At 38.1% G+C, this 17,112-nt stretch overlaps 1 protein-coding gene across 6 annotated transcripts in view; it reads right to left on the bottom strand.

The window, feature by feature from the left end:
* The window catches only part of LOC127638125 (kinesin-like protein KIF21A), a 75,849-nt gene extending 62,043 nt beyond the window's left edge, over positions 1-13,806 (bottom strand). For all 6 annotated transcript variants that reach the window (XM_052119483.1, XM_052119482.1, XM_052119484.1 and 3 more), the window contains exon 1: positions 13,596-13,806. In XM_052119483.1, coding sequence (XP_051975443.1) covers positions 13,596-13,639 — 44 coding nt within the window. In that variant the 5' untranslated portion in view covers positions 13,640-13,806. The remainder of the gene's footprint in view (positions 1-13,595) is intronic.
* Positions 13,807-17,112: the final 3,306 nt, after the last annotated feature.

The raw sequence follows: 17,112 nt of genomic DNA, 5'->3' as shown, positions 1-17,112 counted from the left end.
AGAGCAGAATGAGTTTTCAGAGTTTCCTTCTGAAATAAGTTGTGTATAGACGAGTCTTTACCCGTCATGTTCATGTCCCTGAGGCAGCTTCATACAGTCTGTATAAATCATTACAGTGTGATGTCCAGACAGAATCCACTCCCTACGGCTCATCTTCTGTTCTAACACATTTAAGATTAAAGGGTGGGTTTTTCCGGCCAAAATTCCAACCTTGACTATTATAGTGTAGATGAAAAAAGAAGCAATCTGGCATAATGCAATACAAGGATTTTTATTCAAAATTATTATAAAAAATTACCATTAATAACACCACTATCCATTAGTGCTGGGTAAAAAAATATAGATTTTCTGATCTCCATTTGTACGATTCCGGTATCAATTCGTAAAATCACAAGATCAATCTTGTATTTTTACTTATACTTTTCAGTTTGGTTGTGTTGATTACTAAATCTGTGGCTTATGGCTTTGAAAATATATATATGCAAACCAGTAGGAAAGAAAAAATGGTTTAGCTGGATTTCATGAAAGGTACTGAGAATCTTGCAGTATTCAGGAATCACTGTACCACAGGTCTCTCTCTCTCTCTCTCTCTCTCTCTCTCTCTCTCTCTCTCTCTCTCACTGTCTCTCTTCATTACTGATAGTGAGGGAGAGTGTGGTGTTCCTGCTGTGTGAGAATCTAGGCCACTACTAGATCTACTGGGTTTATCCTAAATCCCTCATTAATGCACTCATGTGAGTTTACACTACACAGTCACATTTAGACAGATTGTGCAAATTCATCCCATCTGTATTCATATTCTGCAAAAACAATAAAGTTTCATCTTTTGCTGTGTATTAAAGTTTAATCCCTGAAATTCTTAACCTAGAAGAACTCGGCATTGATGATTGGTTTAAACTAGAGCTGTCAATTCATTCAAATGTATTAATCGAATTAAATACATGACATGAAGGAATCACAAACATCAGTGAAAGAGAGCACATTCGTTTTATTTAACCGGGCTGCTGCACCTCCTTGGTTTAAATCGGAGCGGAAAGCAGTGTAAGGAAATTATAGATATTCGAGTGGACACGGGGGAAACACTGCATACAGTCTCTGAAATGAAATATGGCTTCATTGGCTTGAACGCGCACTGTAGTAGATTACACTGCATGTCACATGACCCGAAACTCGACACTGAAGTGCACCCATGAAGACGGCTTGAGGAAATCAGGTAAGGGACCATTTCAGTACAAACAATGGTTACATTCACTGCAAACACTGTACAACGTGACAAAAAGCACTGTGATCATCCGTCCTATTAGAGGTCTGCGCGGGACTGTTTTTCCATCCCGTTCCCGCAAGTTTCTATCCCACACCCGAACTCACCACAAGAAACAACCTGCGGGAATGCACCTCTACGTGTCCCGTCACATTGAAGTGAGGAAGCGGTACTCTCTTCTATCCCAAATAGACAAAAACTGTAATGCTGTAAACTTCTGCATATTTCACCATCTTACTCTGGACAAGAACATTCATTCATTCAGATATTAAATGTCTGACTACTTTCCCAAGTGATGTTTTGGGGTGTGTATAACATGGATATGTGCATCAGAAGAGTTTTTTAAACATGCAGGGATATCTAGTTCAAACTATGTGCCTCAAACATATAAAAACGTTTAAATGATCCGATGCCACATTGCCACGAACCTTGTACACTTTTGCATGCTCTTTACCCCAATCACTTGTCAGAGTTATTCAATTAATACACCTTTCATTTTTTAATTAGCAGAAAGTTGAGTCTTCATATTGCCTATATTTACTTGCTTTTAGAATGTAATGCAATCATTCAGTCTTATTTCATAGTATGTCTCTTAAGAACATATGTGGAGATCAGGAAAACACTTTTAATATCAAATTGTTTTTAAACACTGGTTTAATTAAATAATCAAATGACCTTTGGCGGTCCAAATACAGTATATGGCTAAATGTAGCATCCTACACAAAACTGAAATCAATGCACATTCTTTATGTGTAGGCCTAAGATTAAGAAATATCTTCAATATCTTCTTTATTGTCTCAAAATAAAACAATAGCCTACTTGAAAGTATTATGTCACGCCACAGTAGCGTCATCTCCCCAACTCCAAAACACCACAAAATAAAAAAACTTCTGTGTTCATATTAGCAGTGTCCATAACATATATACAGTTTAAAGAGACACTACATACATAAACAATTATACTGACAAGTACAAAATGTTACAAATAAATGCTATTTGGAGTCTTCTGTGTTTTGCTGTATTATCATTTAATAACAGTTAATCAATTATTTAGGTAAGTAAAATTTGACTATTAAAAAATACTGAGAATGTACATATATTATTATTAATAATATTATTAATATCAGGGATGTTGAGTTATGCTTCATGCTTCACACTTGAATGAGTCTGAGCCCCACATGGGCCACCCCAGTCAAAAAACTCTTTTTAAATTGTAAAAAAATATATATATATTTTTTTTGTTTTGACCCAAATCCTCTCATCTGACTTGCAAGTTTATTTCAGCAAGCACAAAGAATTAATGATGACAAAACTATTTCGTCCAGGCCTGGGATATTCTCCGCCAGGTGGTAAGAGTAATGATGTTGCTGGCGCTGACAGTGACAAAGACGATGGAGTCATGAACCCAAGTGCAATTTTATTAACAAAATGTGAAATCCAAATACCCTAATTACAAACGTGAACAAAAAAAAACATTAACTTGACATAAACTTGAATTCACAACCAAAGTTACATTCAACATTCAATACTTGACAAAGGACACTGGTGAACATGAGGGCTTAAATACACAGACATGGGCCAACAATGATGAGGGAACCAATGAACAGACAGAACTGGTCACAAGATAATTAAACAATAAACCAATGAAAACAAGAAACATGAATATGGAAGGAACAGGAAATACAATTTCAAAATAAAAGACATGAAACACATGAACCAACAAAATACACATGACTAAGTAATTTCAAACTTAAATCACTAAAATCTCTGTTTTGGATTGAATTGTAATCCTGATACAAGTTTATGTTATAATTTTGTTTTCTTTAAAAGAAAGAAAACATGGAAAGAAATGAAACCAGATTCCAGGAGCGCATCACAGCATTGAATAAAGCCAACTGCACTGATATAAAGAGATTAATCAAGCTCTATTCAGGAGTGTGAATTAGGGTTGCTCCCATGATAAAATGTTGGCTTCGGGACGATACCAGGAGATGACAGGTCAGAGAGGCACATGTGACTGTATATCATTTCATTAAATGACATGCTTCTGCTGTTTAATGATCACACTTGGCCACATAGAGGCTTTTTTTATTATTATAGTCTTTTTTTTATTACTATATTCATTTAACATGGGTTTAAGCAAAGGGGACAATTGGCTTCAAAACAATGGCATAAACAATGGCATAAAAGGTACGTATTTTTCTATTCTGCATTGCATCAAGGCTTTTATGACACTAAATGATGGTTCATTTCTGTTTGCAGTGGCTCTGGAGTGCAGCATTACTAGTTTGACCATCTTCATACAGATAAAATATAACACTCCTATTCATGTAAGTTTTAATAAGTAATTTAAAAAGATACCTATTTCTTTGTTTTCAATTAATCTGCATACAGACAGCAGGTCTATGAAATGTTTTACATACTTACAGGGATCAGCACATTCATACTTAACCTGATCTTTCATATGGTGTCCAGACCCCTCGGTGCAGAGTCGGCATCAAACTGATGACATGGACATGGCTGAAGTGAAGTGAAGTTTCATTTGTTGGATCAAAAAGACCTCACTCAGTTTCTCAGACCAGTGGTAACACAATTCTGTGATTCTGTATCTGCCCCAGTGCTAAAATTATTTAACAGCTTTCCATAGGTCATTTGTTTTTTATTTATTTTACTTAATTTTTTACTTGTTTATTAATCTTTCTTATGGTTATAATGTTAACTTATTGTTAATGTTCAATGATTTAATGTTAATGATTTTTATATAAATATTATTGCTACTAATGAACTTTTAGCTTATTATTACAAACTTGTAGATTTATTAAGTCAACTCTCATAACTACTACATTATGAATTATCAATAAATTCAAGTGTAACTTTTCGGTTGTCCTGTAGGTTACTCCAGAGAGCACTCATAGATCTACCGGTACTACAATTTTCAAGAAGCAATACACTTTCAATGCTTTTTGAAGAACGGTCGGTAATTATCAGATGATTTGTATGATCGTTTCTGCAATCAACTTTAGAAGCTTTTGGTAAATGGAGCCCTTGTCTGTTCCAGCAAATTATGTTTTACATTCAGTTCTGTCTGTGCTTTATTTAGCCTGTAATCTCATGACCTTCAATTTGATGTTAATCAGTAAACTAGAGTGATAGAGATGTGTTAATTATGGTGCCAAAAACTTAATAAGTTCCTCAAAAAAGACTAAAACTGGGTTGGTTAGTCATTCGTGACACAGATGGGTACAGAATGTGTTAAAGCTCTCCTCGTCTGTTTTTGGCACCTACAGAGCAGACAGACAGCATACTAAAAACAGCAGAGACGGCGATGACATCTTGCACTATTCAGTGCATAATTCTGCCATACAAACACACTGAAGACTCACTGAACAATACAATCTCTAGTGATGAAATGGGTCAATATCACACTTTTGTCTTATTTTTTTTAATAGTGGCTCTTTCATGTGAAAATGGTTTGAGGTGAAGTGAATTATACAGGTTTGCACTACTAGTTAGCATTGTCCTGAGTGAGCTTTATGGACTGGAGTTTCGCAGACGGACTGTGAGAGAGACCGAGCCTTTGCGTGACACGACACAGCTATTGATGAAGTGCAGTGAGGCGGGACGGCTTTTCACAGCACGAGTATGTGAGTGCGCATACACATCAACAGCCTGTATGAGAGCCAAGAGACTAGAATGGCGGTTTAATTCAGTCCCACCAGCCTCCAGGGATCCACTCGAGAGAGAACCCACCCTAAATACAGCACGAGATATAATGGGCGTAAACACGATACCCACTGGACCCAGATGCATGGTAGGAAAGAGCAGATTAAACTAGCACTGGATCTGTCTGAAGTAGTCATCCTGTTCTTCTCTGTCTTGGCAGTTTATCAAATGTTTCAAGTGAAAACACAGAGAAAGAGATGACATTTGGACAGAGGGTAACATGTACGTCAGGACAGATGCCTTCATTACATAAAGGGAGTGTTTCTTGTTCTTGGAATAGTTGTGGTCAAGATGGAACACAAAAAGTCGAATTTTGAAAAATGTACTGTGTTCCATGTCAATTCAAACACATTTTAGAAACTTCCCCTGCAGAAATGTTTGATTTTGTGGGGATTCCCACCATGTTTGGAATCTCCACGATTTATGGTCTCTTACGCCCGACGCTTTTGTGCAGAAAAATAAAATCAGTACAAATACAGTAGAGTTTCAGCACCTTTGATGTTTAGACCCCTGATGATGAATTCTAGAGCTTTGCTTTCTGAAATCCATTGAACTAACTGAAGAGGCACATGTGTGGTTTATTCTGAATAATGGTGTATTTTTGGATCTCAAAGAAACCACTGATTTAGTTAAACCTGCAGCTCCAGGATAACATGCGTGATAACCGTCATAACAAGCACAAAAAGGACAGTAAGCGCAGAAATCTTAATGAAAGTTCTTAAAAGAATAGTTCACTCCAAAATGTTTATTCTCTCATTATTTACTCACCTTCATACCATCCCGGATGTGTATGACTTTCTTTTTTCAGCAGAATACAAATTAAGATTTTCTCAGCTCTTTTGTTCCATACAATACAAGTGAATGGGTGCCAATATTTTGAAGTTCCAAAAATCACATAGGTCTGCATAAAAGTCATCTATAAGACTCCAGTGGTTAAATCAACGTCTTCAGAAGCTATACGATAGGTCTGGGTGAGAAACTGATCCAAGATTTTTGTCAATTTTTACTATAAATTCTCCTCCCTGCTCAGTCAATCTCCACTTTAACTTTCACATTCTTCTTCTTCTTGAGGTTTTGGTAATTCACATTCTTCATGCATCCGCCCCCTAATGGCAGGAAGAAGAATTTCTAGCAAAAATGTCCTTAAATCTGTTTCTCACCCACACCTATCATATCACTTATGAAGACATGGATTAAACCACTGGAGTCTTATGGAATACTTTTATGCTGCCTTTATGTGCTCTTCGGAGCTTAACATTTTTGGCACCCATTCACTTGCATTGTATGGACCTAGAGAGCTGAAATATTCTTATAAAAATCTTCATTTGTGTTCTGCAGTAGAAATAGTCATGCACATCTGGGATTGTGTTCTGGGAACTTCATATTTGGGTGAACTATACCAACTGACAATTGCATCACATATCGGTACACTGTAAACCTTAATAAGTTAGCAGAACTCAAAAATGTGAGGCAATCAGGTACATAAAATGTGTTAAGTTAATAAACTCCCAAGTTTAAGTTGATAAAACTTTCAGATTTTGATTTTGTTCTGCAAATACATGTTCATTTCTCTTCACTTAAAAATATTTAGTAAGCTAACTACTAAATTTGAATGGCACTTAACTTAAAATCTAATTCTTTGGCTAAACTTAAAATAACCATGTAAGCTCAATTTATATACTTCACGTAGAGGGAACCTACCTAAATATTACAAGCAAGAACTAGCTAGTACAGTGAATGCTAACTGGAAACACTATGCTTTGATTAGCATAGCAATCGCTCAATGAGAAAAGCAATATACAATAGAACAATCTTCAAAAGTAACTGTCCTCAATCTAAGCTCAAGCTCCACAATTCACCATTATGGTAACCCCCCAAAACTTTAACATAACAAAAAGTACCCCCCTTTACATTCATCTTGCACAAAGACACTATAAAACACTTAATTTGAACATTTATGCTCCCTGTCGAGTGCCATGCAAAGCATGCTGGGAAATCAAAATTCCCTTGCCCAATTTCAGTTAAATGTAAGTTCCTGTAAATTTAAAGACAAGTTGAATAAACTCAACACAATAAAACAATTCAGGTAACTCAAAAGAGAAAGTTCTAAATACTCATCAAGGTTAATTTATTTGAACTCATGTGTATGATTGAATTTTTCCAATTAATAATTATACATGATGCAATAACATTTTCAGTTCATGTCTTAATAATGGTCCTCAGTGACAGTGTTTTGCAGTTTGCGCTGTGGGCTGTGCCATTAGCACAGGTGTGTTTGTTGGGGAAAGGTCTGCTTGTTACTGCATGAACGTTGAGGAGTAGTTAAAAAGGCTAGCCCAGAGGCTGGCAAACTAAGACACGCGTGTCACCGCGATTGCTGGTTTGATCCCCATGAGCTACAGAATCACTTTTTTGCCCTTGATCATCAACATTAACCTCATGGTTATGTTGTGGGACTGCATCTGCATGAAAAGGCACAGCAAGTTGTTTTTGATCAAATTGTCAGCTACTGCAGGAGTAAACCTACCCCTTACCCCAACAACACTGACCTTAATCTAACAGATCAGACTCTGATGAAATAATATTGAGCTTGTATGGAGGATTATGTGCACTTTGTGTTATAGGAGCATACCGTATGTGTTTTTCAGACTTCATGTGTGTGAAATGTCGAGAGATCTAGAGTAGATCCGATGGAGGGGAAATGATGGGGATCACAGTTAAACTTGTGAGGCAACATAAATAGAAATAAACAAAAATAAAAAACTGAAGCATGCTGGGAGTGGTGAAGTACAGTATAATTACCACACGTCTATTCTGCATAATGCTGCTGCTGCTTTCTAGACAAACTGCAATTACAGAGCACAGTTCAGGGAACATGTCCACATGTGGCAGCTGCAGTCCACGGCACATTTCTGAAGTGTATGTGGTTACAGTGAGGCAGGAGAAATGGGCAGAAGTAAAGACCTGAGTGACTTTGACAAGGACCAAATCGTTATGGCCAGACAACTGGATCAGGGCATCTCTGAAACGGCAAGGCTTGTGGGGGGCTCTCGTTCAGCAGTGGTGAGTACCAATCGACAGTGCCACAAACTAGCAAAAGGGTGTTTAGCGCCCAAGCCTCATTAATGTGTGAGGGCAATAAAGCATATCCCATCTGGTCTGAACCAACAGAAGGTTTACTGTGGCACAAGTCATAGAAAATCTTAATGATGGTTACGGGATGAATGTCACAACACACATTGCACACCGTTGCGTAGCAGCAGACCAATCAGAGTGCCCACGATGACCCCTGTCCACCATCAAAAGTGCCTACAACGGGCACGCAAGTGTCAGAACTGGACCTTGGAGCAGTGGAAGAAGAGTGCATCGTCCAATGAGTCCCGTTTTCTTTTACATCACGTGGACGGCCATGTACATGTGCGCCGTTAACATGGGGAAGTGATGTCACCAGGATGCACTGTGGGAAGAAAAGAAGCCGGTGGAGGGAGTGTGATGTTCTGGGCAATGTTCTGCTGGGAAACCCTTGATCCGGCCATCCATCATGTGGACGTCAATTTGACATGTGCTACCTACCAAAACATCATTACAGACCAGGTACACCCCTTCATGTCAATAGTATTCCCTGATGGCAGTGGCCTCTTTCTGCAGGATAATGCACCCTGCCACACTGCACACAATGTTTGAGGAACATGATGAAGAGTTGAAGGTGTTGCCCTGGCCTCCAAATTACTCTCATTGATCTCAATCAATGATAATGTTTTGATTATCAGTGTATATGCTGCTTTTTATATAAAATAGGCATATTCACGTTGATGTTATAGTAATATATTTCAGTTATACTTGCTTAAACTTTGCTTAAACAAATTTCTACATGCATATTGATGTTATACTCATTATGTAATTCCAGTGATTTAATTTTAACATCAGTGATCCGATTAGATTATCATGAGAGAGACAACATCAGACTGGATCCACAGAAAGCTGTCTCTCTCTCTCTCTCTCTCTCTCTGTATACATCTTCATGAGACATGAGCAGGTCACGGACTGTTTTTATTGCATTACGCAACGGCAGTGGACATCAAACAATCACATTTGTCAAGACGAGAGACGCTGACTCACAGAAAAACACACTGAACAGAAACTGCACTGTCACACACACCTGTTTCTCCAATACACACTAATGAGAGCACTGAACAGTCAACATGTCACGGTTTACTGTACTGTAACCCGTTCTGCAACCACAATCATTTATTTAGATTGTAAAATTGCAGATTATTAAATACTTAAGCATTTTTTACATTGTACTTGTTCAATGTACATGTTGTTACATTGTAGTGTTGTAATTGTAGTTACACAATTAATACATTGTATATAGTATGTATTTTAATGTTAGTACATAGTAGTTAAAGACACCTCATACAAAGTGGGAAACAAATTGCCTTTACTGCCATACAATGAGCTGGCTTAAAGTAGTGTACATTTGTATTAAACAAGTAGTCACTATAAACAAGTAGTCTGAATGTTGAAAATGTAGTGTCAATTACAAGACATTCGTAGGTTAATTTCCCCACAATGAGTAACACTGTATCTCTGCGGCACCATCAAAACATTCTTATGTTTGTTTGAGCATCCCGACCAACCTGACACAGCAACACTGACTCAACCAATGCGTGAGTTTGGGGCGGGACTATCTGTGAGCACACTAGCTAAAAGCAAACATAACCAGACACTTTAAAAATACATGCGAGTGGCACAACAAAGGGAAGTTGCAAAGAGCACAGGTAGATTTGTTTTCAGACAGGATCTTGAGGCCATTTTTATTCTTCCTTTTTCACACAAAGGATTAAAAAATATTTGTTTAAAAAATGTGCCAAAATAAAAGCTCCAGCCCTGCGATCAAAATCACGTTCTGTCACAGCTTCTCGACCGGTAAAGCAGTACATTCTTTAGGCATGCAAGCAAGTGAAGTAATCACAACAACTGCGAAAATAATCGACCCTAGTTTTGTTAAACAAGCACCATTTAAATAACTTTCTTGGTATACAGTACATAGCACTTACAGTTGAAAAGAGCTGCACAACTCGCGGTTCTCCTCTGTTTTTTATTTTTTATTTTAAAACAGCAAACTGAACGTGTCATCTCCTCAGCTCCTGAGGGATTATGGGATTGTAAAGTGTCCAGTCGATCTGCACTTCAGAATCTCACCAGAAATATTAAGACATGTGGGCATTTCTCACTTACTGTTTTATGAATACTGAGCATTCGGACACTACTTCATTGGCATACTCTTTTTGGCATACTATATAGTAGTGAAGTATGGATATTCGTACACAGCACAGGAGAAGGTGAAATAAATACACAGCATAACCAGTGTATTTTGTTGTATGTAATTTGGGTTTAAATGAGCAGATATTGAAGAGTCTATGATTGGATCATTACTGCAGTTATTAACTGTCCAACACATTATTCAAACCTGGAAGGATAGTGATGAACCCTCATGTTAACGGAAGAAATGTGATCATGATCGAAGATAGATAAAAAGCTTGGTGAAGTCACATCGTAAAATATCAACAGTAGATCTCACAACTGTTTAATAGTGAAAGAATGTGACTAGAATTTACAGGATTGTGTCTAAACATGGAGTGGTGGTGGCGTAGTGGCTAAAGCACAGTGCTGTTAATCAGAAGGTCACAGGTTCTAATCCCACCACCATTGTGTCCTTGAGCAAGGCACTTAACTCCAGGTTGTTCCAGGGGGGATTGTCCCTGTAAGTCGCTTTGGATAAAAGCGTCTGCCAAATGCATAAACGCGTAACGTAAACATCTGTGTGGTCACAAGAAAGCCACTTGTTAGTGAGGCTAAACAGAAAAATTACTTTAATTTCCTAGGGAGCATAAAGATTGGACTGTAGAGCAATGGAAAAGGTCATGTGATCTGAAGAGTTCAGATTTACCCAATTTCAAAGTGATGGATGCATCAGGGTAAGAAGGGAAGCTCATGAAGCGATGCACCCATCATGCATAGTGCCCACTGTACAAGTCACTGAAGGCAGTGTTATGATCTGGGGTTGATTCAGTTGGTCAGGTCTAGACTCAACAACGTTATGTTGCAATAAAATGAAGTCAGCTGACTACCTGAATGTACTGAATGACCAGATTATCACATCAGTGGATTTTTCATCCCTTACATCACAAGCATATACCAGGATGACAATGTCAAAATTCATCAGGCTCAAATTATAAAAGAGTGGTTCAGGGAGCACGAGGAATCATTTTCACACATGAATTGGCCACCACAGAGTCCTGACCTTTACCCCATTGAAAGTCTTTGGGATGTGCTGGAGAAGACTTTCCCGTAATCAATACAAGATCTCGGGTGAAAATTATTGCAACTCTGGATAGAAATAAATGTTGCATAAGGTTGTTGAAACAATGCCATGACGAATGCACGACGTAATCAAAGCTAAAGGTGGTCCAATGAAATATTAGAGTTTGCAACTTCTTTTTGTTCAGGCTGTGTACAACAGCACTTTCCGCTTTCTGCCAAAATGAAATAAATATTACAGTATTAGTATTGTACAAAACAAAAATAATCCTCATAATAATATAAAAAAATAATAATAATTCCGTGTTATATCGTATCATAATAAAATTCAACTGGGCTCCAAAAAGTGAGTGAACTTTTTCAAACACTGTTCATTCACAAAAATGTTTTTAGTAAAAATATATGCAAGTAAATATTGCTTTTTATTACTGTATCATTGTATTGGTGCATCTAAATGAAAATATTTAAATATCATTCTTTCTTTTGTTAATTTAGCAAAGAACTGTGTAGAAGATGCCTTCATTGTTTATAAATTTTTAATGAATGCCTTAAACATTTCGAATCCACAAACGCTATTTAGTTGAAATATTTTATATCAGGTTCTTCTGATATATAAAATAAAAAAAAACACTTTTAATGCCATTTCAAAACAAATTCATAATTATTGAGATAGTATATTGGATATTGTCAATAAGCTAAAAAAATATGGAGATATCATTTTTGCAGCCATATCACGAGTCCTATATGTGAATCAGTCATCAAAACATTATAATGTACAGTTTAAAATATGTACACATGTTTAAATGAATATTCCGGGTTCAATACAATTCCTCAATCAACAGCATTTGTGGCATAACATTGATTACCAAAAAATGATCATCTTTTTCTATAAAAAAATTCAAATAATTACAATTATAAGCTTCACATTTCTGCCTTTAAACCCTCCACAAAATGGTCCACTTTTTCTTCCATTGCTTGTTTATTTTATATATTTTTTTTAAAGAGTGACGAGTCAAAATCATTTTGTGGTCAACATTATGTCACAAATGCTACTTGAGCTTAACTTGTATTGAACCAAGAATATTCCTTTAACTGCACATGTGACCTAGTAAAGTAAAAGACATGTGTCTTTACTATTTTGTAAAGGTAAATAAGCCCTAATTTTATCTTCTTGCAATGTCCAATTCAGACTCAAATAATCATTTAAACACAGCAATGTTGGCAAATACCAATAAAGTCAAGCAACATATTATGCTACTAATGAAAATACCCAGATATTTCAGAAATACATTTTCTGGTTTAATTTGGCTTTGTGATGTATCTGTGATCGCAGAGCTGAAGAACAGACGTATCAATAAATCTCTTCCTCCATTGATCATCTGTCAATCAACTGTCTGCTTTTAGCTCCCAACAGCAATCACACAAGTGACACACTCACAACTGTGTGTTGTGTCAGCCTGAGACACATTTAACCACACTGACACATATGTGAAGCCACTAATGTAACACTAATGTAACACTAATGTAGCACTAATGTAGCACTAATGTAACACTAATGTAGCACTAATGTCAACTGTAAAACCTAGAGCACATGTGAAGGTGCTGGCTGTCAGTCTGCATGACTTGCATTATAAGTGCATTACCCAGAAGAATGCAATGAACACATATAATAAATCTAAAAGTTAAAATAAATTATTATTTAAATAGCACATTTTCAAAATGAGAAATTATTAGTACTGCTGAAATTAATGCAGGGATTTAATTGTAAATTAAATACATCGAAACTGACAAATAAACTTATTATTATTTTTAAACCCATTTTCTTTTCCAGTTGTCATTACTGTAATGCAAATTAAAATAAAAAAATGTAATATTATGCAAGTTATAAAAGGATTGTTTAACCAAAAGTATATATATATATATATATATATATATATATATATATATATATATATATATATATATATATATATATTAGGCTATTCACCCTCATCTGTTCCAAACTCGTATGAAACACAAAAGGAGGTGTTATAGGAATAATATTAGGTAACTGAGGCAACATTAATAATTTATTGTAATGATTGTCACAATGCAAAAAATAAATAAATAAAAAATGAATATAACATTATTCTCTAACACGAATATACTTCGTTCTCCATAATATTATATTACATCACATTACATTACATTATATACACACGTTTCTCTAATTCTGTTTTACTACAACAACAGTGCAGCTGCTGGTGTTGACGGGTGCATGTATGAACATCAATGTGACGATGCCTTACCTGAGCGCCACACGGACTGTGCTCTCGTCCTGCCCTCCTGACATGATTCAGATCCGGTGAACGCGCAGCACCTGACAGGCGTTGATTGAGTCTTCACATCACATACAGACCAAATCCGCCATGTTTATGCTTATGATTAACATGCAGCAGCTACAGCGACGATGCGTTCTGATCACGCATGCTCATACTGTGATTCCTGACCTCGTCTGATCCGCACGCTCACCAACTCCCAGCCGCAATGCGTCACCAAACCACGCCTCCAAGAGGACCCCTGAGATGTAACGTCATCAGACGCATGCAAATCAATCTATTAGGCTTATTATTATAATAAATGAGATATTAAATTAAATTATTGGCTTATGATATAGACTCAAGACGTACCTTCCGCGGGAATCAATACGATTCTTGTCAATGTTGTTGCTTTGGCAGGATACTGTAATTTTACTGTAATTTCAGTGCAATTTTTTGGTCAGATACAGACCCAAGTAAAAAAAAAAAAAAACTCAGTTACTCAAGAGTCCAATACAAAGTTCAATCAACAATATCTGTGGCATATAGTTATCATAACAGTAGGTATACTAAATATATAGACTCAGCCCCTAATAAATAAATAAAACACTTACAGCTGAATTTAAAGGGATAGTTCAACCAAAATGTAAAGTTCTCTCATTTACTTCCAGTCATGACATCCCAGATGTGTAAAAGTTTAAAAAGAATATTTCAGATCTGTATGTCCATACAATGCAAGTGAATGGTGTTCAGAACTTTGAAGGTCCAAAAAACAAATAAAAGCAGCATAAAAGTAATCATACGACTCTGTTGGTAAGTCTATATCTTCAGAAGTGATATGAAAGGTGTGAGTGAGAAACAGATCAATATTTAAGTCCTTTTTTTTTTTACAATAAATTCTCCTCCTTGTCCAGAAGATGACAAAATGCACGAAGAATGTGTATCGGCAAAAATAAAAGAATGTGAAAGTGAAACTGAAAGTGTAGATTTATAATAAAGAAGGACTTAAATATTGATCTGTTTCTCATACACACCTACCATATCAATTCTGAAGACATGGATTTAACCACTGGAGTCATATAGATCACTTTTATTCTGCCTTTATATGCTTTTTGGAACTTCAAAGTTCTGGCCACCATTCACTTGCATTGTATGGATCTACAGAGCTGAGATGTTTTTCCAAAAATCTTTATTTTAAAATTTTTTGTCACTGAAATGTTTTGGAAATATAGTTTTTCCCATTTTTGTCTGCAAAACAATCCTAAAACACTTTTAAGAACTGTACAACCCACTGAAGAAACTATGTGTATTCCTCACAGCGTCGATGGTGCTGCTGTGAATAAGGTCTATGGATCCAGTCCATAAACATTAAAATACACATTGTTTCAAAAATATAGCCACAAGATGTAAAGATATTAACATGATTTTAGTGTGATAAAATCACTTACTAACCTTATCATGACAAAGTTGTAATACTGGGTATAATTTTACACAGATACGGTTTGCAGGCAATTTCATCACACTAAACCATGTTAACATGTACAGTATAACCTAATGTTCATGTCTTCTGGCTATACTTTTGAAAATGTGTGTATATTAGCATTTATGGATTGGCCCCATTCACTTCCATTGTAAATGCCTCACTGTAACCACCATTTTTGCTATAGTGTTTTAAGTAAGGGAGGGACAAGTCTAAGTAATTTTTGTGAAAATCAACATTATGCCAAAAATGCTGTTGATTGAGCTTACCTTGAATTTCATTAGCAGATGCTCTTATCCAAAGTGACAAATGAAGAACATAGCAAGCAGAGATGCAGGCAGCTACAGGTAACCAGCCCTCTTTGGCTGATTGAAGACCAGACGTGCTCCTGCATTCGGGATCATCTGCAGTGGCTTAATCATACTAGCTAGGAGGCATGCCAATAGAGCGTTACAGTAGTCCAGTATTGATGACCAGAGCTTGGACCAGGAGCTGTGCAGCATATTCAGTATGATTTTTTTCTGATATTATAAAGCGCAATGTTTTATAGGGGGGGGGGGGGGTTGAAGAGATGTGGGCAGTGAAGTTAAGCTAGTCATCTACCACTACTTCCAGTTTCTGAGCTGTCCTGATTGGCATTAGTGTGGTTGAACCAAGATGAATAGTGAGGTTGTGGTCAACAGACGGGTTGGCTGGGATCACGAGGAGTTCTGTCTTGGCCAGGTTCAGCTGAAAGTGATGTTCCTTCTTCCAGGCTGAGATCTCCGAGACGCAGGCAGAGATATGAGTGGAAGGTAACATTCCTTTTTATGCATCATATGTTGTGGCAGGGCGGAGGGCGGGGTCGGGTCGTGATTATACACACCCGGTCCCTTATCAGGCTAATCAAGCCTCCGAGAGGGATAAAGGCCGACTGCGGAGGATTGTGCGGGAGAGAGAGATAGTTTACGGACATGTCCGTCATGTGCGTATGTTTGTCTTTGAAGTTTCTCGTTAAAATATTATTTGTATTGAAAAGCCGGTTCTCGCCTCCTCCTTTCCATTATACTTCTTTACACTGGTGCCGTAATCCGTGAAGGAGGAGGGACACGCCGTAGTAGAGTTCTCGCCACTACTGTCCACCCCAACGGAGCAGCCGCGGCCATCTGCCGGGGGACGAGGAGCCCAGCTGCCTGGAAGTGGACGACGGCCGCCGACCGCGAGGGGAGAAGGAGCTCCTAACCGACCACCTGGAGCGGTCAGGGCCGCTGCCAGGGGAGGAGGAGCCCCCTACCAGCCGCTGAAACGCGGCGGGGTCTGAGACCGCCGACCACGAGCAGGGAGGGGCTCGCTGCCGACCGCCTGGAGCGGGAGAACCGCTGCCGGGGGGGCCCTTCTGTTCCCCAAGAACGCGGCGGGGCGTTCCGTCCGCCAGGGGCTGGAGGTCTGCCTCCGATCCGCCCGGAGAGGCGCGGCTGTCGTCCGTTAGAGGGTGGAGGAGTGGCCGAGGAGCAAGCTACGGCGTATTGGAGAACTGGCGATTTTTTTTTTATCTCTCTATCCTCTCTCTCACTGCCGCTCAGCGTTGGCCTTTTCCCTCTCATTAAAATTTTACAGTGTTTGGGGGGGGGGGCGTACTACACTGTTACAGGAAGTATCCCCTATTTAATTATTTCTATTTCCCTCCCCTTGTCCAGGTAGACGGAGATGACCTGCCGGCAGACGGGGCAAAAGGCATGCCCCTCCCCAGTGAAGGGGGGTGTACATCATGCCAGGGGCTCCCCTACCTGAGAGAATGAGGGTGGAATGTGGCAGGGCGGAGGGCGGGGCCGGGTCGTGATCATACACACCAGGTCCCTTATCAGGCTAATCAAGCCTCCGAGAGGGATAAAGGTTGACTGCGGAGGATTGTGCGGGGGGGAGAGATGGTTTACATGTGTGTGTGTTTGTCTTTTAAGTTTCTCATTAAAATATTATTTATATTGAAAAGCCGGTTCTCCCCTCCTCCTTTCCATTGTACTTCTTTACATATGTATTTACATTTTTTAA

This window comes from Xyrauchen texanus, chromosome 46 (assembly GCF_025860055.1).
Source record: "Xyrauchen texanus isolate HMW12.3.18 chromosome 46, RBS_HiC_50CHRs, whole genome shotgun sequence".
NCBI classification, from domain to species: Eukaryota; Metazoa; Chordata; class Actinopteri; order Cypriniformes; family Catostomidae; genus Xyrauchen; species Xyrauchen texanus.
The sequence above is the reverse complement of the archived record's forward strand: the minus strand, read 5'-3'. Positions and strand labels throughout refer to the sequence as shown.